We start from the raw sequence: 25,511 nt of genomic DNA, 5'->3' as shown, positions 1-25,511 counted from the left end.
TGCAGCCTCTGTGTTGCATGGCCTCTGAGTGTCAGGCTGCCTGCCATGTTACGGATGAGGAAAGAGGAAAGGGTGGCCTTGGGGCTTCCTGAGAGGGGCCTCCTAAATAACATGTCACCCTGGCTCCTCCCTTGCACTGTCCCTCTATTTTATCTAAAAATAATTACCTCCTTGGATGACCTGGGTGGGGCCTCCAGGCACTGAGGTCAGCTGACTATTGAGGTGGAAAAGGAAGGGTTAAGTGGGGTGGGTACAGAGGGTGCCATGTCCCCAACCTCTGCCTCAGTTTCCTTTTGGCAGAGGTGAGTAGCAGGACCAGCCTGGCTGGGAACTTCTCAGCTCTGGGGCTCTTGCATGGGGCGTCAGATACAGGGGAATTCATCCTAAGGACTTGCTGAGGGCCTGGAGGTGAGGGCCTGGAGGTCAGAGTTTATCCCTGTGACTGATGGGTCCATCCACAGCGTCCCTTGTAAAATTTTGGCAATAAAACAATGTGGCAGGCATGCTGGGGAAGTGCTCCACCCTTAAGGGAACCCCCAGCCCCTCACTTAGGATTCTAGGCGGGGCTCCACCCTGAACATGCCCCAGCCCCTCATTGGGGATTCTAGGTGGGGCTCCACCCCGCTCCCAGCCATCACTGAAATTGTAGGTGAGGTCCCACCCTGGCCATGCCTCCAGCCTCTCATTGGAGTTATCTGGGCGGGCTCCACCCCTGACCACGCCCCAGTTTTTAAGCTAGATTAAGAGAGAAGGTGGGGCTGGTTGGCAAGTGTATTTTGTTGTATCAACTGCTGTCCCCCATCTTCCCAGGTCCACCTGACATTGTGTGCAGAGCTAGATGTCACCTCCCCCAAGCTTCCCAGTTGTACAGTGTGGGTGGCATGGCCGCCATGTCCTTCCCCGGCCGGGTGACTTTGTCTTCACCGCAGAAGCAGAGACAGGAGACTCTGACAGTCCAGGTGAGGGGACAGGGAAGTGGTTGGTAGTGATGGACAGGTGGACCTCTGGGGACATGGATGGCAGGAGCTTATGTTGCACAGTTTTGATTCAATTATCTTTTTTCAAGTCTCGGGCCATCAGGCTGGGCCATGGTGAGTAGGTGAATCCTGCATAGGTCTTTAAAAGCCTTAAAAGTGGTGGCTCAGACCCACAATCAAAGCTGTTCCAATCAGGGAGGGACAACGTGCTGTATGGAGTACAAGGCAGCCATGAACAGGAGTGAGGCTGCAATCGGCCTCATTTAAAACTCTCTGGGAGCACAGGACCGGAGTTTCTATCCGGTCATGCTCTGGGCCTTTGCATGAAAGTATCCTCTCTGCTGCTCCCTTTTCCCAGCATGCCATGGGCAGGCTCTGGAATCTTGGAAATCCCCTTCCTCCTCCTACATACATCCGGTTCTGTTCCAACTTGCACTGTCCCCGATTCGCTGCCCACCCCTTGCTGGAGAACGTGTCAGTTCATTCTGCACACATCTGACGCCTGCTGTATACACACAAGCCCATCGGGGGTGGGGGGTTCCCAGTCGCAGATTTCTTCCCAGCAAATCTGCAGGAGTCACAGCACGAAGACCAGAGGCTTGCCTGAAAATGGGCAGGCAGACAGGGACACAAGGGTCTACCCTTAAGTCGCCCAAAGAAGCAGTGCTGTGATATCAGGAAAAGCATTTTGGGACAGACAGCATTTAAAACTCCCGCTAGTCCACTGTTACATAAACAAAAGTAGGGACCAGCCAGATGGAAGCTGCAGACACGAGGGGAGCCCTGGGGACCAGGAGGCAGTGGCTGGGCGGGGTGACCTTCCAGCTCCAACTGGCCTGGGCCAATGCCAACGCATCCTCTGGCCAAGTCCTCCCGGGAGTCCTCCAGACCCCGCTGGCCACGCCATGGCTGCTGCGGCCACTGCCCTGGCTGGTGGTGGAGCCCAGGGACCCTAGGGGACACTCGGACCGGGTCACCTGGTGCATGTGGCCTGGGAGGCACATGTCTGGTGACATCACCAACTGGGCTGCCATTTCCTGGGGCTTCCAGATGCTTCTGTGGCCTGGGCGGCCATTTTGTGGCTGGGGAGGGGCTGGGACAAACCCTCCCCAAGTGGGGTGACCAGGAAAGGGACCCCGGTGCAGGGCACAGTGGCCTCAGCAACCTCGGAGGTTAAACTGTAGGCGCCAAATTGGAACACAGGGCTAGGTGGTAGTGGTGAAGGATGAGATGATGAAGTCAGGTGGGCTTGGTGGGGATGGGACCAGGTGGCCAAGGTCTGTGCCTCACCCCCAGCCTGGCAGTGACACCCTGTGGGCCTGTCACCCGGGTGGCTCCTGGGCTGTGAGATGTGAGGTTAAAAATACCAGACAAAAACTTAGTCCTCTCCAAAGTCAAATGTGTCACCCGCCAGCCAGGAGGAGCTGAAAATAACCCATGTTTACACTCAGCGGATTCCTGGCTTCCCCAGCGCCCCCCCCCCCCCCCCCCCGCAGTCCCAGGAATCCATTTGTGGCCGCAAGGGGGCCAGAGCCAGACCACGGTCCTGAGGACTCAAAGCCAACGGAGGGGCCTCCAGGGTCCCTCCCTGCCTCTCCACAGGGTCACAGGTCAGAAACCTGGACTGGGAGGTGGGAAGACAGGCCCTGTGCTGTGTGGCTCCAGGCCAGCTCCAGCGTCTCTGAACTAGGAACGCATTCCTGTCTGTGTCATGGCTTCCCATGCTGTAGGAGAAATACACGTCACCACTCCTGGCTAAACATGACACCCTGTGCAAGCGTTCGCCCTCCCTCAGTCTTCCCAAGATGCCCTCTTCTCAGAGCTGGGCACACAGTTAGTGCACAATGGCTGTTGCATTGTGCGGGAACACAGAACAGGCACGGTACAAGCTCTCCCAGGACGAGGGAGCCTGAGGAAGACTGGGGGAATCAAAGAACCAATCTAGAGTGACGGGAGGGGAAGGGGTGGGAGGCGAGTTCCTTCTACCCTGGTCTCCAGTGTTAGCCTGAGATGACACAGCAGCTGAGAACTGCATGGATGCCTGGTTTGCTAAGCCACGCCCCTAGCCCCTTACTGGGGAATTATAGGCGGGGCTCCACCCTGACCACGCCCCCAGCCCCTTACAGGGGTGGGATTTGAGGGGGAAGAGGGGGCAGCTCTTCAGCCCACATCAATGTGGATGCACAGAATGGGGGTCACTAGGCCTGGGGTCACACAGCTCAGGCAGGGGTCTATGGTGCAGGCATAGTGTTGGTTGGGGGTCCACACCCAGCGGATTTTGAGTGAATTCTTTGCTGAGGCTGCCTCAGTTTCCCCAGCTGTCAGAGCTGTTGAAACCCCTGTAGCACAGGTTCCCAAGGCCAGTGACCCACTTTGGGCAGAGACCAAACATGGGGGTCCAACCCCTCCCCATGATCCGGCCTGGTGCATCCTGGGTTCGAGTTTGAATCCTTTCCCTCTGGTTTCCTGTCTTGTGAAGCTCCAAGTTGCTACCAACTGTATTCTGCCCACTGTGATGCTCACATACACCCTCCTAATGTGCAAATGGGGAAGCTGAGGCAGGGCAAAGTCCGCTGGGGTTCACCCAGAGCTCACACTCAGTCATCCTCTGCAACAGCCACTAGAAGGCGCTGGTGAGTACCAAGTGGCCCCTCCCCTCTGCTCTCAGCAGGCCCCCCACTTTCCTGGAGCCCCCAATCCCTGCCCCGTCCTGCTCTATGTGCTGTGCTCCTTCCCTCCCTCTGCTCCATCCACAGAGGTCTCCTCCATGCTCTGAGTATACAGCAGGCACATGATGAATGCTGCCGCCATGGCCTAGTGCTCGACCCGTGGATATTTCAGTTTCCCTTCATCCTATCGCTTGAGTGGAACAGATGTGAAGTTGGTGATGGGGGACAGTGGCTCACATGGAAATCAGAGGTCACCCACAGGTGTCTCCTCAGGTGGGGTCCGCCTTGTCCTGTGCTCCCCCAGATTGCAGCCCCAGGGACCCGCCTCTTCCCAAGCGTGGCCTTTAGCCAGGATTTGAATTTGCACAGCCATCCCCCACCCGCAGTTCTCCCTCATGGACTGACCGTGCCTGGCACACAGTAGGTGCTTCTTAGGGCTGGCTTGGCCTGAGTCTCCCTGCCTCTCCATTGGCAGCCTGGCGAGGCCATTGCAGACTGACAGATGGGGAAACTGAGGCTGGGAGGGATGTCTGACAGCGTCAGTGTGGAGAAGGGTTGGGGGTGGGCAGCCCGGGATGCGGTCCCTTTAAGCCCCTCCCCCAAGGGCTGCCTCCTTATGTAATTGGGCCCTTGTCCTTGCATAACCCAATTACATAAGGAAGCCAGGAACGGGCGGCTCCATCCGGCAGGGACCAGTCCAGTCTGCACAGTAGACTGGCAGCTGCCGCAGGGGGTACAGCCACCCCTCCCAGCTGGGGATCCCCCAATTCCAAGCAACACCCGCAGCAGCCAGGAAAGGCTTTCACAGAATCAGAACTGGTCATGCTCCCATTACTCAGAACTGAGTACTGAGTCCTCTGTCTGGAAACTGAGTCCCAGAGAGAGTATGCACGCAGCCCAAGGCTGCACAGCGCTGACCTGATGGGCCACCCCTGGGAGGCCTCCTCAGGGAACGATGTTCCCCTTAGATCCTCCTCCTGTGCCCTCTGCCACACCTCTCTCAGCAGAGCCTGGTATGCAGTAGGCACTCAATAAAAGCAACTCTTGTGATCACAACTGGTGACCTTTTAGGTCTCCACTGTACATTCCAACGACGGGCTATTTCAATGTTCCATCTAGTTCTCTGTGAAGAAAGGACAAGGCTGCCTCCTACAGGGGAAACTGAGGCACAGCGGAAGTGAAGCAGCGAGCCTGAAGCACAGTGCATGCCAAAGCAACAGGTGGACTGTTACTGCACTGAACCTGGGCCTCTGAACGGCCCCTCGAACTGAAGGCTTTCTCCTCGGCCCACCGTGGACTGGGGTACCCCGGTCCCCACGGGCCCCCTCTGTACCTCCCACGTGGCTGGGGTGGGTGTTGGGCACACGGCCTGTGGACTCCCAAGGCGACGCTGGCCCTTTAAGGCGGTCTGTGGCTTGGGTCTGTCCCAGAGTGACCCCGGGGGAGGGTGTGGCCAGGAACAAGGGGCCCATTCAGCTCTGGGGGGGGAGGAGGGGAAGGGAGCGGAGGGGGGCAGAGGGCGGGCCCTGGCTTGGAGACTGGGTGTGAGGACAGACTACACCTGGAGTTAGACGTGGAGGCCCCCACTCCCGACTCTGCACCCCTCACTTCTGACCCCCAACTCCAAAGTTCCTCCTCCACACAGCTGTACCCACTTCCTTCCCACCCTGAAATCAGGCCCAAGACTGTGAGGCACTTCCAAAAAGACCCTGGGATTCTGGGATGTGGGTTCGAATCCTGCCTGTCTAGCCAGGTTCCCACCTCAGCCCTCAGGAGGGTTAAGTGTCAGCTGCAGTGCAGACATGGCAGATGCTCAGCGAACCCTAATGGGAGCACAGGGATGATGCCTTAGGCCTTAGGTGGTGTTTGCCTGGCAGGACCTGGGGGTCCTCAGCATGCTGAAGCCCACAGTTCTAGGCCATTGCATCATGATCTAGCACAAAGTTCCAGATGTTAGAAGCAGGCAGAGCCAGAAATGGTGGTTCTAGAACCTTCTGAAGGCAATGTTCTAGAACCCGTTGTTTCTGGGCCTGGCTCTCTGGAAATGGGATTCCAGTGTGGAATGTTCCAGAATGTGCATGCTCAGTGTTCTGGATGATTCCCACCCCAGAATGAGGTTCTCCCTTTGTGGGGAGCTGAGGCAGGGGGATTGTGTTGAGTTCCTATGAAGTGAGACCAGTTGTGGTGCTAGGCTGAGGCAGAGGATGAGGAATCTGAGCCATCCTCAGTCAAGTCGTACATTTGAGGTCAGCCTGGGTTACATGAGACAGGACCTGAGAACTCAAACAAGGCCAGAAGCCTCTTTCTGGGGGCAAGGGGAGGGGCTCAGTGTCTCCACACAAAGGTCCTGTCCATCATCCCTCAGCAAAATCCCACCTACAGTGACTTCTGGCCCACCCAGGGGGTTGGGTGGTGGACAGCTGTGGGGGAGTGGGGGCAGAGATGTCCTGAGCTGCCCCCAGCCAGGTCCGGGCACAGAGCCAGGGTACCAACTGTGGTGGGCACAGGTGCACGGGGTTACCATTCTTCCCCGCTTCTCAGGGACAAGGGCTCCAGTGCCTCAGCCCCCCCCCCCCACCATGTGTGGTACCATAGGCCTGATTGTATTTGACACCTTTTGGAGGCCTAGGGAGGAGATGGGAGACCAGAGATATTCAAGTTTCCTGAGGCTACATAGCATGCCTGGAGGAGCCCCTCCACAGTCCTGGACCCGGCTCAGAGCACTCCAGCTACCTGCCCTGGGACACACAGAGTTGCCAAGTGGAGAATGTAAGGCTAGTCGCTTCCCCCTGCCATCCCTGGGCCTTTAAAGGCCCTGGGCCATAGATAGCAAACTGAGGCCTTGGTGGAGCAGACTCTGGGCCACCTTGTTTCCTCCTGGGGATTTTGAGGATCTGGAAGGCAGTGGACCCAGCCTGGACTACATAGTAGATCTGGCAGTTTTTTTATACATATAATTTTCTTGGGTTTTCGAGACAGGGTTTCTCTGTGGTTTTGGAAGCTGTCCTAGAACTAGCTCTTGTAGACCAGGCTCGTCTCGAACCCACAGAGATCCGCCTGTCTCTTCAAGTGCTAGGATTAAAGGCGTGCACCAGCATCGTCCAGCTATATAATTTATATTTTAAGTACATCGTTGTACTGCCTGCATGCCAATGTCTCACATTCCCTGGAATTGGAGTTATAGACAGGCATGAGCTTCCATGTGGGTGCTGGGAATTGAACCCGGGTTCTCTGGTAGAGACTGAGCCATCTCACCAGCCTTGCCAGTTTGTTATTTTTGAGGCGAGTTTTCACTTTGTAGCCTAAGCTGGCTCTGACCTCCAGGACTTTGCAGTCTCTGCCCTGGGGCCAGCGGGACAGGTGGGTTGTTTGTTGATTGATTGATTTTTTTTTTTTCCTCAGGAGTTTCAGTGTTCTTAGGGACTCTGGTCGGGTCGGGTCGCAGCTCTGGCTCTTTGGAGCCCAATGAGAAGAATGACACCATCTGTGCTTCAGCGACCCCTCCCCTAAAAATGGGAAAGACTGGACTAGTGATGGACTGGGGGCGTGGTTATGGTAGAGCCCCGCCTAGAATCCTCCAGTGAGGGGCTGGAGGCGTGGTCAGGGTAGAGCCCTGCCTAGAATCTCCCCCAATGAGTAAGAGGTGAGACCTTTCTGGCCCCAGCTCCCAATAACGGCAGCATGGAGACCCCCTGCCAGCACCTGAGGCACCCACGCTCCTGTTCTGGGTCCTGCCTGGGCCGCCACCCTGTCGCTGTGGCTGTTGGCGGGAAGCGAGTCTGGCCATGACAAGCACATGGGCACCATCTGGGCTGGCAGCTGCCGGCCTGGGCGGGCCTGGCACCCCTCCCCCACTGGCACTGTGCCTGCCCGCGCTTCGGGTTTCGCGGGCTGCCAGTGGAGGGGGGGCAGGGCGGCGGGCTGGCAGCCGCCTCTCCCTTGGCCCAGCTTTCCCAGACTCCTTCCCGAAAAGCAGGCCAAGCCTGGGAGCCTGGACCATTCTGCTCGCCCCTGGCCTTCCCCCACCCCCGCATCGTCATCTGAGTGCTCCTCTAGGCTCCTCCATCTTCTGGGCTCCTGTGACTCCCCCCCAGAATCATTGCACTCCCTGACCACCTGACTCCCCCGCCCCAGCCTGGCATGCTCTCCTCAGGCTTTCTTGGGCTCCCTACTTCTTCCTTTCAGACAAGGTCAGCCTTGAACTTAGTATGTAGCAGAGGCTCTGAACTCCAGGGTTTTGGGTACAGAACCCAGGAGCAGCCTGGGCCCCTCACTAATTTAAACTGTTGTACTCTGACCCCAACACTGACCCTGTGCCCCACCCTGAGCTGAGGCAGGAGACCTGGGCTGTGTGCTGCAGAACAGCTGAAGGCCCCCAAAACTGATGGAGGGAAAGGGGAGCTGGGAATTAGGGTTTTGTTTTGGTTTTTCCAGACAGAGTTTCTCTGTGTACCTTTGTAGACCAGGCTGGCCTTGAACTCACAGAGATCCTCCTGCCGCTGCTGAGCCCTGGGTGTGCGCACCACAGCCCGACTGGGAGTTAGGGTTTTGAAATATGCTCAGGAGTTTCAGTTAGGGAAAAGCATTCTGGGAAAATGAACACAATGGACAAAGGCAGAGAGAGGTCTGTGACAGTGACGGTGGGCTGGCTGTACCTTTGTCTCATTAGGTTTTGTTCTTTGTCTTTTGTTTGAGGGATCCCTGGTGTCCCTTGGGGCCTATTTGTGACTTCCTATTTTACAGATAAAGCAAGTACAAAGAGGGTGATGGATGTACCTGGGTCACACAGCCAACTGGCAACCGAGCTATAGGACCGGCCAACCTCAACTCTCCCCAGCTTCTAGGGATGCAGGTAGCTGACCAGGGTGACCAGTGGGAAGGCATCCCAGGGAGGCCTGGAGGCCCCAACCTCCACTGGGCAGAGGAGGAGGGTGTGGGGGGGAGAGGAGGAGGGTGGAGGGAGAAGAAACTGGGGACATTGTGCTGACACAGGAGAAAGCACCTTTGAAAATTTTATAGCTCAGCTCCAAGGAGGCAGGGGAGAGACTGGGACCCCCAGACTCTGCCCTTGCCCATGGCCACCTCCACACACAGCCTCTGACCCACTGTCCCTTACAGCTGGGGGCTGACATGAGATGGGGGTGGGACTGGGGCAGGAGCTGAGGTCCTGCAGCCAGATTCAAGGTCAGGGCTGGGAGAGACCTGGCTAGCTCCACTGTGTGACATTGGTGGCCTCCAACTGATGAGGGGAAACTGAGGTACAGAGTGTTCTGGTGGAAGCTTTGCCCCAGCACCTGGCATCCATATACCCAAAGAGTCTGGGATGTTATGGTGGAGGTTCCACCCAAGCCTCTCCCCTGTCTCCCTCCAAACCCTGTTGCATCTCAGATAGCCCACCAAATGATGACCCCCCTCCCCCAGAGATGCTCAAGGCCACTCCCACAGGGTATGTAAACCATCCTGTCATTTTTTTCCTGACTCCTCTCTAGGGGGCTGGAAGGTCATCCAGGAGCATTGCGCCCATTAAACGGCTTTTCTAATTTGGTTAGATCTGGTCTGATTTTGATTGCTGCATCGGTTGAGAGGCTTATTGGGGTGCAGACACTTTTCACAGAGAAGCGATGGGGCCACCCAGCCAGGAGTGGCCCACCGGGCTGTCCTCTGTGACACCCAGATGGGTTATCACGGGGTGACCCATGTGGGTGCCTGGAATGACCCCTGCCCCGGTGGGTTCTGAGACCCTGGTGGGTAGCTGCCACAGCTGACTCTCAGGCAGAACAAAGAGCCTCTGTCCACCTCACAGCCATCCCCCTGCCTCTGCCACCTGCATCCCACAGGACCACCGCCTTGCCTCCCTGGAGCCCTCACTTGAGCACCTCCCACTCAGAAGCAGCCCAAAGCAGACAGGGTCATGGGTGTCTCTGCCCACCCCCTGGCTTGAGTCCTTATTTCCAACTCCTATTCAAAGTAGACCTGAGTGAGGACCCCACCCAAGCCTGGCCCCGCCCACAGCCCCGCCCACTTCCCTGCTCCCAGTCAGTTGTTCAGGTTCAGGTCATGCTACTTGTCTCATGTCTGTAGACACCATGCTCACAACCCAGCATTCCCTTGGCGCCAAGGCCTGGTCAGGTGGAAGCTAGCTCTCTGATGGCTCTTCACCACCTCTCCCAGACCCGAGCCTGGAGCCCCTCAAGGGAATAGGACAGGTATACACGGGTGCGGATACTTGATGGCCCTGACTGTGGCTTCCACAGTGACTAAGGCCTTGCCCAAGTCCATGGCCCCACCCCTTGATCGTGACCATGGGCCAGCTCCTGACCATGTTCCTGAACATGACCTTGCCCGGGACAATGATCCCGAACCTGACCACGACCCTGGCAATCATGACCATTGCAATGCCGCTGACAATGATTCCGTTTCTGACCGTGACCTTAATACTGTGCCCTCGACCCTGACCACAGCCAAGGTCCCATTCCTGATCAGGGTCCCACCAGTGACCACTGCAGTGGCCCAGCTCTTGACAATGACCCTGACCATGCCTCTGACAATAACCCTGACCACAGCTATGGACCAGCTCCTTTCACCCTGACACCTTGACCACAGCCACACTCCAATGATGGCTCCACCCTGTCTATGGCCCCTCCCCCATCGTGACCAGGCCAGGACCATACTTCTTACCAGCTCATACTTCTTTGGCCAGGCCCCGTCATAGCGGTGCCCCTGACCACTGTCCAGCCCTGCTCCTGACCCACCCCTCCCCCGCATGTGCCCCTGCACTTACCACGCTCACGCACAAAGTATGCCAGGTACAGGTCCAGCTCCTTGACAGCCACCCCAATGTGGTGTGGCTGAACGCACAGTACAGGGTGCGCGCACGCGGCCGCCTTCACCAGCCGTTCGCCGTCCGTGCTCTCCAATGGGATGCCCTTGAACAGGATGACCATGACCAGGTCCAGGCGCCACACCTTGTCGGCCTGGCGCAGGCAGTCGATGCGCCGCATCTTGCCCTTCTGGTCTGGGTTGGAGAGCACACAGCCCGGTGCCTTTTTGCCGGTCACGGCTAGCACGAAGTCTTCACGGCACTCGGGCCTGATGTCCTTGCGCAGCTTGGCCAGCAGCCGCGATGCCCACTTCTGCTTTACCTCGGCCTTCTCACCCAGCAGCTCGTCCTTCACCGCGCGTTCCTCGTCCTTGGACATGCGCTTCTCATGCTTCTTGAAGTACTTGCGCTTCCGCGCCTGCAGGTTGAACCAGGTGTAGGCAAAGGCGCGCACGTGTGGCAGCAGCGCCTCGATGAATGGGTGGAACTCATCCTGCGAAGAGGCGGGGAAACTGAGACTCGGTGAAAATAGACCTGCTGCCCATTTAGGGAAGGAGGGGGAACTGAGTCTGGAGAATGTCAGGGCTGGGTCCTCAGACTTCCAAGTGCAATGGATTTAAGGGAAAATAAAACCCTGTCTCTTCCTGCTGGGGCACCACAACATCTGGGACAGGAGCCACGCATCTCTCACACAGTGTGTGGCTGCTGGGACTGAGAAGGAGCGCCCCCAGAGACCTACTAACTGTGACATGATAGGGAAACTGAGGCTCAAGCCTTGGCAAGATCTGCCCAGGATCCCCACAAGGTCTCAAGGAGACAGGCTACAGGTTGCTGGCTTGTTTCTTGTGATGGTTCTGAGTCAGGGGCCTCCTCCAGACCCCCCCCAACTCACTGAGCAGCCTCCCCCAAGACTGCACCTGCTCCGCACCCCAGAGCCAGGATGTCAAATGCCACCTATTACCAAACCTCTGAAAATAGCTGATGAGCTGGAGAAGGCCAGGCCAGGCCACCCGGTCCCCCAGGCCAATGTCCTCTGAGGTGTGAGTCACTGGAACAGCTGTGGCCTGGACCTGGGGGGGGCATGCTTCTGCCCTTCCCCCATGCTGGCTGCTGAGACTAGGGAAGAGATGGGGGACCGGGCTAGCCTTGGGAAGAAGAAGGTTCTTCCTGGGTCAGGACTGTAACTGACATGTGAGACCAGAGAAGGCAGGAACTAGGTCACACAGCTCTCAGGGGGGGCTGAGGCAGCATAGTGGATGGAGGGTCACTGGCCCCAGGCTGAGTTTGTGGGTACAGTAACCAGGTAGGTGGTGGCCAGTGAGGGAGGGTGGCTGCAACCCAGAGGTCTGTGTCTAAATTCACCCTAAGTACCTTTGCCTGCTGAGCCCCATTTGTGACTGCTCCCTAGGTCCCACCCCCTCCGGGAGGCCATGGTGGGTGCCCACATCACAGTCACTGGTGGCCCAAGCTGCCCAGCAAGGTAGGAAGGTAAACAGCAAGTGACCTGGTCATAGACCTGCTGGCCATGCTCCCGTCCTCTTTGACCATGCAGGCCCAGGCCCTAACTGCCACACAGGACGAGCGAGCCACAGCCAGGATATCAACACAAGGACCCAGCAAAGAAGACAGCCAAGATTGGTGTGGGGCTGAGAATCCTCTTGAATTACTACCACACATCCCCAGATACTGTCCCCAGCGCACATCCCCAGATACTGTCCCCAGCGCCCGTCCTTCAACAGCTTTCAAGCCTGGGCCACACGGTTCAACGTGGCCACCCTCTTCCCCAACCGAGGAAGGACATTAGACAGACCTCACAGACGTGGGGGGATGGTAACCAGGCTTTTCCCACAATTGGGCCCCTGCACTGTACTTACTGGGCCATTTCTCTTGGCTCCTGCCCTCTGGATCTGGGGGTCCAGGGCCATCAACTGTACTCCCCAAACCCACAGTCCTCCTTACAAAAGTGACTGCAGTTTTGAGAATCTGCTGTGTCTACCCCCCCCCAAACTCCTAGGCATTCTTTGTGGTCTAAGCCCAATCCCCTTGTCACATGGCTGGTGAGAGGCAGAGCACAACTGAGGACCTCACTAGAATGCTAGTCTGGGATAGTGATAGCATACCCCCTTCCCAGCTTACCTAACCCAGCTAGGGAGGGGCTCATTTGCTGTATTTACTCAGCGCTTACTTTCTGCCAGCCTGGTACAGGGAGGGCTCAGCCAGTGTAAAGGGCCCGGGGCAGGAGCAGAGGGAGGGCAGACAGGGAGAGGTACACCCCCTCACCCCCACACTCACCCAACTCCCTGTGGACTCTCCTTTCTATTCAGTCCCAGGTCACAAATATGCTTTTTTTTTTTTTTTTTTTTTTTTTTTGAGACAGGGTCACATTCTCATGAAAATCCCCCCTCCCTCCGCCTCAGACTCCTGAGTACCAACATCACAGGTGTGTGCCACTATATCTGGTGGATCTTTTTTATTTTGGTTTTTTTGAGACAGGGTTTCCCTGGGTAGCTTTGTAGACCAGGCTGGCCTCAAACTCACAGAGATCCTCCAGCTTCTGCCTCCTGAGTTCTGGGATTAAAGTTCTGGTATGCCACCACGACCCAGCAACCTGGTGGATCTTATATTATCTGCCTTCTTCCAAGTCACCCCATACATGCACCCTAACCCATACACACACCCCAACAGCCACCAGGGACTGGTCAGATTTCAGACGAGTATGTGTGTGTGTTGGGGGAGAGGAAGATGGCCACTATGAAACCCAAGTTTGAAGGCCAGACATGGGGACAGGCAGTCCCTGGGGCCACAGACTTGGGAGTGGAGGGCAAGGTGGACCCCAACTGATGAGACACCTATGGGTGACCTCTGACCTCATGTTTGGGGGCCACCACTGTGGCCCATCACCCAGCTCAAGTCTACTTCAAGCAACAGAATGAAGGAAAGCTGTGACATGCCTACTGGCCAAGCCATGGGTCAGGGCAGCAGCATTTATCAGGTGCCTGCTGTACACCCAGCTCTGGACCATGGGTGTGGCAGTCTATGGGGCACAGGACCCTGTCTCCCCTATTCTGTGTGAGGTAACACACTAACAGCCATTTACCAGGCAATGAGCGTTTATAGAATGACTACTGTGTGCCACCACCTGTGTCTGACAGCATTTATTCAGCACCTACTGTGTGCCACACCCTATATCCAGCACATAAATACCTGCCCAAGCTGACTGGTCACTGGGATTCTGGGCTGATGGGAGGGGACCCCATTCCCACATATCCAGGGATGGGGGGCAGTGAGCCAGCCACCCAGGCGGAGGATCCCTGTGCGCTGGGGAGGGGACAGGAAAGAGCAAGAGGCTCTGGTGCAGGGCTGCAGGAAGAGCTGGAGAGGGAGCTGTGCTAGAACGCTGACTCGCCAGAATCCAGCTCCCTGATTTACAGGCCGCGGTCCAGGCAGAGGCACCTTCTCCGCAGCACAGCGAGGAGGGGGTGGAGGGGACCGGCATGAGGACAGGGAAAGAGGACAGGGACGGGGCTGCTGCTGTGAGTCCATTTGGGAACACACCAGGGGCCCAGCCCATGCTGTGCTGCTGTGGGGGGCAATTCTCACCTCCTCTGGTCCCCCTAACCCCCTCTGGAATGAAGCCCTAAATGTCAGGTGCCCTGTGCTACCTCGGTTTCCCCTACTGCCAGGACGGCAGCGGGGAGAAGGGAAGCCATGAGGAGGAATGAATGGAGGAGGGAGGCGGCCTCAGCCCAGGCTCAGGGAACCCTTAACTTCAGCCAACAGGGATTTGGCCCCAAACCCGGAATAACTAACGTGGGGCGGGAGGGCGGGAAGGAGGGAGGGAGGGGTAGGCCGCCTCAGCTTGGGATTCATAGAAGTAACGGCTGCTTCCCCGGGAGAGTAAAAGTGAATAGGGGCCTGAGTCACCAGACGGGACAGGGGACCCATGGGGCTCCCAGAATCCTCAGGGGCACCTGGTGGCCCTGGCATCAGCGCTGACATCAGGGCCAACCCCGCCCCGGGCCAGAATCCTGGTAGGATCCAGTCGGATCAGCAAAGGAGTTATTTCAGGCTGAACCCTGGCTGTAAAATTAGCCGATTCGGGAGGGCTGGGTGAGGAGAGACACAGAGACAGACAGACAGAGAGGCATAGACACACACAGAGAAACAGAGGAGACAGATACACAGACACAGACACCATAAGTGCTGGGGGAGGGCAGGGCCGCGAGATGGGAAGGTTGGGGGGGCCGCAGCATTCATGCTCCTGGGGCCCAGCTGAGCACCCACTGCTGAGAATCCTGACCAGCCTGGATTTGGGTGGACCAGAGAGACCACATTTGGGGCTTAGGGGACTCTGGGGGTCCCAGGTCCTCTCTGAGCAAGAGAAGTGAGTGGGAGATCATGGGGTGGGAGAACCCCCAAATCCAAAGCAGCCAGGGGTCCCCTCCATCTTGCACCCTGCTGCACTGGGCTCCCCACACCCTGGCTGGACCCACACCCTCCTATGGGGGGAAACTGAGACCAAGGCCACACAGTAAGTTCCCTGGGCAGGAGCCAGCACTGGGATTGTACCCACCCCCAGCTCCCAGCAACAACCTGGATGCAGGCTGGACTCCAGAAGGCCAGGATGGGGAATTCCACGTGCCCAGGCTGCCTTCCAGCCAGCCACGTCTGCCTCAGACCTCTGTCAGCAACCAAGCCTAGTAGTCAACTCAGAGACTTTAGAATCTGCCTGTGCACTGCCACACTGCAATCCGATCCCAACTGGTGGTCTGGCGGGTAACCAAGTGATGCCTGCCCTGAGTCGTGGGGGTGCCCCCTCCCCAAATCATTCTTGAAAGGAAACTGAGGCCCATGGAGCGTCAGACATTTATCCAAGGTCACTAGGGAACTCTGGGTAGAGAAGGCTGGGGGTTCCCTCAGTACACAGGCCTCCCCTGGGGAACAGAGAACTCTACTTGCCAAGCTGGAGGGGGCTGGCAGGAATAGGGGACACCCCCTCCCGAGCCTGTCTATGAGACCATCCACCTGGGCCTTCTCTGGTGAAAACAACTGAACCCCTCGAAAACTTCAGGACATCGGACAATCACAACGCTACAGCATCGCACTTATCAGTTTGGAGACCACTCTCTTGGGGGAAACTGAGGCCAGAATCATACAGCAAAAAAATCAGAATACAGCTCTGGAGTCGGAAATGAAAGGCCTAGGATCCTAGAGAGGGACAGTGATAGTTGAGGGATTCCTTGGAGTACGGCTGTGCCTCCTCCCTAGATCCCCTCAAATGCTGGAACCCGGTCAGAAGGGAGCTGCAGGGCAGGTGTTGGCCTGACCACTTAGTACGCAGCCCGCAGTGTCGGCCAGTCCCCTGCCTCCGCACCACCGCCGCCTCCTCCTCCTCCTCCAGCCCCGGCCTCTGCTCCTCCCGCTAGCTGCCTGGCAGCTCCTGCTCCGCTCAATAATTCAAGAATCAATGCGGAGCTGGGGGAGAACTGAGCCAAGGAAGGGGGGGACCCGCGACGGACACTGGCAAGGCCGCTCCTCCCCCCCCAACCCCCGCGCGCCAACTTCGTGCGCCCCTCCCCCCCGCGCACACGTGGGCCTGAAATGAAGGGGGGCAGGCCAGTTGGGGGGCCACCTGGGAAACTGGGGACCCGCGAACAACAGCTCGCGGGGGTCTCGTTCCCGCACAGCCAGGGAAACCTAAGGTGCAGCAGGGAACCCCAAGATCTGTCCCACGGGTGAGTGGGAGTCTTCCTGCGGACACTCATTCCGTTTTTCCATCTGGAGAGGACCCCAGGCTTTCCTGGGGGCAGAGGGTGAGGGCTGTGGGGAGGGCGCCAGCTCCCCCCACACATCCAGCCAGGAGGGGAGGGATGGGAGAGTCCCAAGAACAGTTAGCCAATTCAAATCAAAGTGGGGGTTCAGAATACAGGGTTTCCAAGTGCGCAGCCGAGCTTAACGGGGAGGGGATCCCCAATCTCAAGAGCTGCCCGCACCCCAGGTCCATGCCAGGAACACCCTGGCCTGGAAAGGGGTGGGTAAGGAGGACGCGCGCCTTTTTTTTTCCCACCCCCGCTGCGGAGGGGAGGTTCCAGTCTGCAAAATTGTGGTTCCAGGTGGAGCCCGGGTGCGGGCTGGGGCCAGGTGGGCGCGGGGTCCGTACCTGGGTCAGGCAGAGCGGGGAGGAATACATCCCGGGGCGCTGGCACCGGAGGCGCAGAGGCCGAGCGGCCGCCGAACTTACTGAGTCATTTTTGCAGCCGCTCCTCCCTCCGCCGTCCTCCCCGCCCCGCGCCGCCTCCCGCCCGCCCCCGCTCCCTCCCTGCTGCCCGCATCCAACTTTCAAAGAAATCGCCGACAGCAAACAAACAAACAAACTGTGGCCCTCAGACCCCTGAGTCCCCTCCCCCAAATCTGACCATCTGCGCTCAGATTGCAAGTACACAGCAAACGGGTCCAGGGCAAGATGGAGCTAAATCTTGGCTGCCCCCCCACCCCATCTGCCCCCCTCCATCTATGCCCTGCAGCAAGCACCCCACACCCCGTCTGTCCTCCACACCCCACCTGTGCCACAGGATACCCCCACCCCATCTGCCCCATCCCACCTATGCCCAGGATGCCCCCCACACCCCACCTGCCCCACCACACCCCACCTGTGCCCCAGGATGCCCTACACACTCTATCTGTTCCCCACAGCCCACCTGTGCCTCCACACAACCCATCTGCCTCCCACATGCCACCTGTGCCCTCGGCTGTCCCTACACCCCACTTGTCCTCCCAAGCCAGCCAGTGACAACTGGGAGGAGGGGAGCGAACCTGGGGCTTCCTTAAACAGCCAGAAAGTGCCCCGAAGCAGTTGGCAGGTCCCGGAGGAAGGTGCCCTGTAGGACCCCAGGCTAGACTCTGACACTACTGCTTGCTAAAGGGGAAGTGGGGTGACCCAGTCTACCTGGGTCCCCAGGAGCCAGGCCCCAAGCTCAGCTTGGTGTCTAGGCTACCCATTTCATACATGAGGAAAGAAACTGAGGCACAGGGAAGTCTCACTCCAACTTCACATTTCTTTTTTTCCTCCTTATTACTAATTTTGAGACAGTCTTATGTAGCCCAGGCTAGCCTTGTACTCTCCTGCCTCAGCCTCCTGGGATGACGGTATGAGGGGCTTTGAGCAGTTGGAGGCCACCTTTCTGAAGAAGACATTTGGTCAAGCCTGCCCCCACTCCTGCCACCAAACACAGTGTCCACAGTGTTCTTACAAGAGTGGGTCGTTTTCACTCATTTCTCAGAGTCCAAGGGAGAGGGATGCAGGCTCAGCAAGGCTGGGCTGTGGGCAAGGGGGGCCTCCTTATCACTGTCAGCACGATGAAATTGAGGCTCCCAGGAATGCTGGGGACAGAGCAGGTCACCTGGTGGACAACCACACCATAGGAGGTGACTGTGATGCAGACAAACACTGGTCAAACCACCATAGAGAGTGGATGCAAAACCCTGGGTGCCCATGGCCCACACCTGCCTTCCCAGCAGGGACACAGAGGCCAGCCTGGGCTACATGAGTCCATTTTGAGTACCTTCCCATACTAGGGGCTGCACACAGTAGGATCAGCACATATAGTATTATAAAGGTGTGGTTTAGTTTCCCCCTGTGGGTGTCTAACACTCTGGGCTGTGGAGACATAAGCAGACACCTGCAATGACAGAATACCAAGGGTGGGTGGGTGGCTCAGGTGGACAGCAGACTTGTATCTCATATGACTCATGGTTAAACATAAAAAGTGCCTGGGTGGTGGCAGCATTGGTGGTGCACGCCTTTAGTCCCAGCACTCAGGAGGCAGAGGCAGGAGGATCTCTGGGTTCTAGGCCAGCCTGGTCTACAGAGCCAGGTCCAGGACAGGCTCCAAAGCTACAGAGTAAACCTGTCTGGGGGGGGGGAGGGGAATCAAAAAAAAAAAAAAAAAGTGAGGGATCTGGAGAGATTCCCAGTGGTTATGGCTCTGGCTGCTCCGGCACAGGACCAGGTTTGGTTCCCAACTCCCACATGGTGGCTCACAACCAACCACCTGTGACTCCAGTTCCTGGCACCCAATGGTCCCTTCCTGCCTCTGCTGCACACATGGTTCAGCAAACCAAACATAAAAATTAAGCTAGGTGGTGGTGGTACACAACTTTCATCTTAGCACTCAGGTGGCAGAGGCAGGTGGATCTCTGTGAGTTCTAGGCCAGCCTGGGCTACATATCTAGATGCTATCTCAGAAAAAATACATTGTTTTTGTTTATCTGCTTTTGTCATCCATAACACAGAGCCACTGAGAGAGTCAAGGTGACCACCAATATGAATCTTAATACCAACAACTGTGAAACAACACCTTTCCAACAGGAGACAACTGGGGGAGAGGAGGGGTGAGTGGTTCTCTGGAGCAACTCACTAACCCAGCAGAGTGGGTTCCAACCACTGCAGCTGGCAGTAACAAGTCACAATGTCCGCAGACCCAGCTGGGAACTAAGCCTGAAAAGAAGAGTTTCACTTTCTTTTTGTGTGGTTTTCTCAGCCAGGGTCCCATGTAACCGGGTGCCATGGCCTTGAGCTCGGGATCTACTGTCTACACCTAGAGAAGGCCAGGAAGACAGGCAGCTTTAAAAGGATACTGGTGTATGCCAGTGTGAACCCTTTATAAAGGGTTTACCACTATGTGACTCTGCACAGTGGATACAATGGGCTCCACAAGCGAAGGTGGGAAGTTGAGTTGGGACCCTTCAAGGACAATAGAAGGGGTGGGTGTGACTATGCCTGTGGATATTTCTATAGCATTACCTGCTCTCCAGGGCCAAACCCAAGGCCTTCTGCAGGCTAGGCTAGTGGCCACGCCCCCAGCCTCACACTGTGGGATTCTAGGCGGGGCTCCATCCTGACCACGCCCCCAGCCCCTCACTGGAGGTTCTAGGTGGGGCTCCACCTGGACCAAGTCCCCAGCCCCTCACTGGGGGGTTCTAGGCGGGGCTCCACCCTGACCACACCCCCAGCTCTCCCCCCATAACAAAGTTTTGAGAAAGGACTAAAGTTCCCAGAGTGCTTCATTGTTTGACCCCAATCCACCCTCCAAGATGTCACTATGGAAGGACCCAAGACTGCAGCGGCACAGGGGTCACCCCAGCCAAGCCTGTGCCAGGCTTCCGCTACAGACAGTGTTGTGACAGAACTGGCAGGTCCCCAGGAGGGCCTTTCTCATGTTACAGATGAGAAACTGAGGCCGAGAGAGGGGACTCCAAGGCGCGTGGCCCCAGGAGGGAAGCCAGGATGTCCCTCAGGGCTGGTGCAGTGGACAGGCGAGACACCACTGCAGGGCGGGCTGCGGGGGGCGCTGTGGGCGGGGACCGTCTGTGCAGACGCCGCCGCGTTCCCGCCTGTCTACTGCAGCGGGAACCCGGGGCAGGGTTGTCCCACAGTCCACCCCCCTCCCGCTCCCCTTTTCCAAACTCTCCACAATGGGGTGAGAGGTCAGAGGAAAAGCGGCGGCTGCCGGTTCGGCCTTGCGGATCTATATTTAGAAAATGGCACGAAATGCTGAAGTTGCGCGGGGATTCCCCTCCCGACAGCCAAGGACGCGGCGGCGGCGGCCCTGGTGGCCGGTGCGGCGCCTCCTCCCGCGCACGCGCACCCCGCACCCGCCGAGCGCGGGCCCGCGGCTGCAGCCTCTCGAGTGCGGGGCCGGGGACTGCGGACGGCGGCGGTGGGCGGGGCTACCGGAGCAGCGGCCATTTTCCGCTAAGCTGCGCGCGCCGCCTCCGAGAGTCCCGGACGCGGGTGGGGACGCGGAGGGGGGCAATCGGGGAAGGCGAGGGGAGCACGGGAGTCTCGCTCGCACACCCCACTGTCCACACTGGGGACCCTGGCCGTGCTCCGGGTCCCCGCGGCGCCCAGACCCAGCTCCGCCCCCGAGGGAGGGAGGGCGGGCGGGAGGAGGACGCGGGCCGTCCCTCTCCCTCTTCCCAGAAACCGCAGCTCCCCCGCACCCGATCCCACGCGCGGCGCCCCAGGAAAAGTCCCCCCGCGCGGAGTGGGAACGGGGGCGGAGACGTACCATGGCGCTGTGCGGTGAGGCGACGGCCGCCGGCGGGGAGGCGCGTGGGGAGGCGCGTGGGGAGGCGCGTGGGGAGCCGCCCGCCCCGCCCGCGGACCCTCCCCCGGCCCGCCCCCCGCCGTCTCTCCCCCCCCAGCCCGGGCTCCGGCCGGTCCTCGGCTGCAGACCGAGGCTGCCGCTGTTCCGGCGTCCGCGCCTGCATCCCCAGCCGCCAGTCCGCCTTCCGCGGGCGCGCGCGTGCTCGTGCACACTCGCGGTCGCGGACACGCGTGCAGGGGACACTCGGTTGCGCACGGCGCCACTGGCAAGCGCCTGCAGGCTGTGGAGGGGAGTGACAGGTGCGGCGGCTGCAGGCTCAGCACCGGCCAGGTGTCCCCCGCTCCCGGCCCCTGGGGATTAGGAGGTCGGAGTGGAGTGCCATAATCCCCAACCCTCTGCTGCGCCTCCCCAAGCATCCGCCATCCTCCTCTGCAGCTCACGCGGGCCCCAGGTTGCGGCCAGAAGCTTGACCTAGAAGGTGCTCTGGGGAACACAGGCGACCCGGACCTTGCTCAGTCTGCACATGCTCAATGACTGTGCCACACGCGTCCACCTTCTCGTACGTGCTCCCCCAGGAGGTTCACCCTAGTCACAGCTTTTACTTCTCACTCCCCACTCTGTTTTCCCGTGCAACAAAGATCCCTGAGGCTCAGAGAGGGCGATTCACTTCTCTGAGGTGGAACAGCATGGAGAAGCCAGCAGCACACCACCAGCACACCACCGGCACTGCCATCGCCAGGGCACCATGGTGTTGTCCGGTGGACAGGATGGGGCGGGGCACTTCTCAAACCGACTGTGCAGATACAGGCTCAGAGCCTCCCCCTCCTCTTTTCACTTCGAATTCTTTTTTACTAATCTCAGCCTGATACCCAATCTCCAGAGAGGCCAGAGTTGTGGGGGGAGCAGCCAGGCAGGGATGGGGCTGGAGGAAGCAAGCTCAATACCAGCTGGGGAAACATGCTAGGACCCTGTGTCAGAGAGAAGGGGAGGTGGGGAGATCGGGGACATACCCCACTCCCACCCCCACGCCTAGAATTGCCCAGAGCGCAGAGCTTTATCACCACATAAGGCCAGAGGGCAGGAGTTCAAGGTCAGCCTTGGGCACAGAGTGAGTCCTAGGTCAAAGTAAGATTCTGTGTGAGCTGCACGGCAGAGACGGGGATGTCTCTGAGCTCTAGTCTACCTTGGCCTACACAATGAGACTGTCTCAAAGTGCTCAAGGCCTACAACTGAACCCAGCTTGAGACAGGGCCGGGTGCCCAGAGTGTGGGGACTGTTAGTGGGGGGCTTTTGAAGGGGAACACAGTGTGGTGCAGGACTATTGTGTGGGGGACAGCTTGTCTCCCCATCCCCAGGTCCAGGGTACAACTATGGGGTGCTGCCGCCCACTGTGGAGGGGAGCTGTGCTCTGGCAATGCCCCCCATAGTGTGGTTAGTACATGCTGCCCCCCATAGTGTGGTTAGTACATGCTGCCCCCCATAGTGTGGTTAGTACATGCTGCCCCCGATAGTGTGGCTAGTACATGCTGCCCCCGATAGTGTGGTTAGTACATGCTGCCCCCCATAGTGTGGCTAGTACATGCTGCCCCCCATAGTGTGGTTAGTACATGCTGCCCTGGACCTCAATTTGCACATCTGTAAAATGGAGCCAGGTGGCAGGTACTGTGTCTGCCTGCAGGGCGCATTTTATTTAATGATGTTAAGCCTGTTCTACATGTTTCTTAAAGGCAGGGTCTCATGCAGGCCAGGCTAGCCTCAAACTCCTACCTCTACTCCATGAAATCTGAGATGACAGGCCTGAACTACCAGGCCTTTCAAATATCAACTCATTTGCTCACCAAAGCATCTTCCTCATTATCCTCCTTTTTACAGATGGGGAAACAGGCTGGAGGGTGGTGACTTCCAGAGCAGCCTGGACTTCACAGAGACAGCCTTCAGCAAACCACAAAAGAAGTTGAAAGCTGAGCATGGAGTGGGAATGGGACCCAGCTACAGCCTGATCGTGCATTAATTCTGAGGTCAGCCAACTTTTGGCTGTTCATAAAACCCAGAGAGTACATGTTTTCAGGTCTGAGGCAGGAGATTCCTGTATGTTACTTACTCAACTCTGTCCCAGTCGTGAGGTACAATTGTCATCCCAGCATCCGGGAGGCTGAAGCTTGAGGATTAACTTTCGGGTTCAAAGCCAGCCCATACAGAGTTTCAAGTCAGCTCTGTCTTCATTTCCATTTCATGGATAAAGAAAAGGATGCACAGAGAAGGTGAGATGGCTTCAAAGTCGCACTGCAAAGAGTTGCACTGCAAAGAACTGCCGAGTCCGGAGTTTGAACTTGGGTAGACCCTGTGAACTTTGACCCATAGAAGGTTTGACCTTCGAGCTCTTTACTACAAAAAAGAAGAGACCCGACAGGGTGGAGACCTTACGGTGGTTGAAGGATAATTTCAAACTGTGCACGTGCTGGGCAAGTGCCCCACAACCTCACTCCTACCTTCTCTATTGACTTTTGGTTTTGGGGACAAGTTCTGATCACTTAGCCCATGCTTCCCATTGACCTTGTTGCCGAGGCTAACCTTCAATTCCAGTCCCTTGTGCCTGAGCCCTGCGGCTGGGGTGGCAAGTGTGGGCACATGTGGCGCATGAACTATCACTGGTCACAGCACCCCAGAGGAGGCCTCCGCCCGCCCTCAGCCTCACATAGTCCAGGTGGGCCGGGATCCCGTCACCCAAGCTGGGAGCCTGGAAGACTTTAGGGTCATCCTTATCTACAGCTGGAGGTCAGCTTTATCTACATGTGCCTTCAACTCCAAAGCAAAGAGGTGAGTGTGAATGAATTATGAACTGGGTGTCTGTCCTTCCTGCCCTGGCAGACCCTGGCCTCGCATGTGCCATGCAACGGAAGAGCTCCTCCCACTGCCTGTCTCCTGAGGGCGGGACTCGAGCCCTCAGGATAAACTATTGGCTGAGGTCCTTAGGACCAGGCTTCTGATTGGCCAGAGTACAGCTGCGAGTCCTCTGATTGGTAGTCGCTAGCAGTTGCCCCCGACGTCGCCGACTCCATTTTTATTCCTGGCGTTGCCCTCACCTGCACTTGGACTCAACTATGTGACTCTGGGAATCGCTGTTTCTGAGTCTCCCAGAGTGGGAGCTGGGCCGACTCTGGGCTGTGGTTGAGGAGCGGTACTAAATTAGTGTGCTCACCTTCGCCAGCACCACTGCCTCCCTTTCTCATAGAAACAGGCCGAGTGTACTCCAGCGCTCCAGACAGACAGATCATTCTGTTTTGCACATGGAGACTGGTGGACCCCATGACCACCCGCGACCAGGAGGTGAGGCCTCTTTGACGTCATTTGTGAGACCCCCCCTCCCCCACTTCTGGAATTTTCCAAACAGCCGAGAAAGGTGAGGGGAAGAACATGAGAGATTCAAGTTAGACAGCTCCCAGAACTTCCTGCTTTGGGGGTGTCTTGAGAGAAATCGCACCCTCTTTCTCTTCTCTGCACATTTCTCTCCAGGGAAGGAAGCAGTTGAGCTGAGCGAAGCACATCTGCTCGGCTTCGGCTTCGCTGCCCAGCGGGCCTGGCACACGTCTGGGCATGGGCACTGGAGCTGCCTGCACATGCCGGGGCCCAGGGCCCGCCCAGCACGACTCTGGGGTGCCCGCCAAGCCAGTTCCGGGCACGCCTGCCTGGCATCTCACCCTTGCAGAGGGAAACTGAGGCAGAAGGTGCTGACACGATAATCAGATGCCATTGGGCCTTCTTTCCCATGACCCTATGGCTCTCCCACCCAAAAGCCATGCTCTGTGCCTCAATGTCCCCATGTATAAGTGGACTGTCCTGTCATCCAGTGGAAGCTCAGGAAACACGCACAGGACACTGGGACGGGGTGGGGGCACTGAAGCTGGGTCAAGGCTGGGCAGGTGCTGGCACGAGTGTGAGCAGCCACGACAGGAAGTTGGGGTCTGCCCCGGGAGTAGAGGCTGGCACTCAGACTCCCAGCAGTGCTGTGGCTGAGGTGGCTCCCACAGAGGAGATACTGAAGCTCCTGAGGGAACACACAGTGACGTTAATGCTCCACCTCTGGGGACCACCGTGCTGAAAGCTGAGGGGTGAGGGGCAGACAGCGCCCCATGGCAGGCTCAAGACCCAGCTCCGCCCATAGGAAATTCAATCCTTCACATCTGCAAAGACCCAGGGTCTGACCTAGGCCACGCTCCCAGCCCTTCTCTTGGGAATTCTGGAAGGGGCTCCACCTCCCACCACGCCCCCAGCTCCTCACTAGGGATTCTAGGTGAGGCTCCACCCTGACCATGCCCTCAGCCTCTCGCTGGGGGATTTTAGGCGGGGCTCCACCCTGATCATGGCCCCAGCACACTGAATCTCTCTCTGACTGGCCTTGAACTCATGATATTCCTGCCTCACCTTCCCATGCAGCCGGGCTGAGTGGCCTGGTGTCACTGGGTCCTGTATCCATCTCTCACAGGGTGGGGGAGGAAGACATGGGGGACAGGGGACCGAGCACAGTTGTCAGAAGCAGTGAGCATCATTCTCCAGCCTTCTAAACTCTGGGGGAGGAGGGAGAAGGGGGTTTTGAGGTCTTACACAGGATCCTCAGGGCACAGAAACACCTGGATGCCCTGTGTGGCAGTCCCCAGGCTTCACATCTGTCCCCATCCGTACCATGGTGCTGGTCCTACTGTGGGGCAGCTGTTACTTCTGGTCTTCAACCAAAGGATTTGTTGGCATGTGGGTGATCCTGCACCTGGGTTGCCATGTATCACGCCAGACCTGAGAATAACTTCTGCCCAGGTGTCCTGCCATGGGGTGGGGATGGGCGTTGACATGTCCTGAGGTTAAGTGAATCCTTACTGTGTGGCTGTTTCTTCACCCTTGTTTGGACAAACCTGGCATGCAATTGACCCTGAATAATGGCATG

At 57.9% G+C, this 25,511-nt stretch overlaps 1 protein-coding gene across 3 annotated transcripts in view; it reads right to left on the bottom strand.

The window, feature by feature from the left end:
• Nfic (nuclear factor I C) overlaps positions 1 to 20,673 on the bottom strand; it is a 32,520-nt gene extending 11,847 nt beyond the window's left edge. Inside the window, exons 1-2 of one of the 3 annotated variants that reach the window (XM_051177295.1) lie at positions 20,537 to 20,673; positions 10,428 to 10,959 (exon numbers count right to left, since the gene is read on the bottom strand). In XM_051177295.1, the coding sequence (XP_051033252.1) occupies positions 10,428 to 10,959; positions 20,537 to 20,539 (535 nt within the window). In that variant the 5' untranslated portion in view covers positions 20,540 to 20,673. Of the gene's footprint in view, positions 1 to 10,427; positions 10,960 to 16,626; positions 16,751 to 20,536 lie in introns of those variants that run through there. The other 2 variants (XM_051177294.1, XM_051177296.1) reach the window with 2 other exon arrangements.
• Between the last annotated feature and the right edge of the window lie 4,838 nt (positions 20,674 to 25,511).

The sequence above is a fragment of the Phodopus roborovskii genome, unplaced genomic scaffold (assembly GCF_943737965.1).
Source record: "Phodopus roborovskii unplaced genomic scaffold, PHOROB, whole genome shotgun sequence".
Taxonomy (NCBI): domain Eukaryota; kingdom Metazoa; phylum Chordata; class Mammalia; order Rodentia; family Cricetidae; genus Phodopus; species Phodopus roborovskii.
The sequence above is the reverse complement of the archived record's forward strand: the minus strand, read 5'-3'. Positions and strand labels throughout refer to the sequence as shown.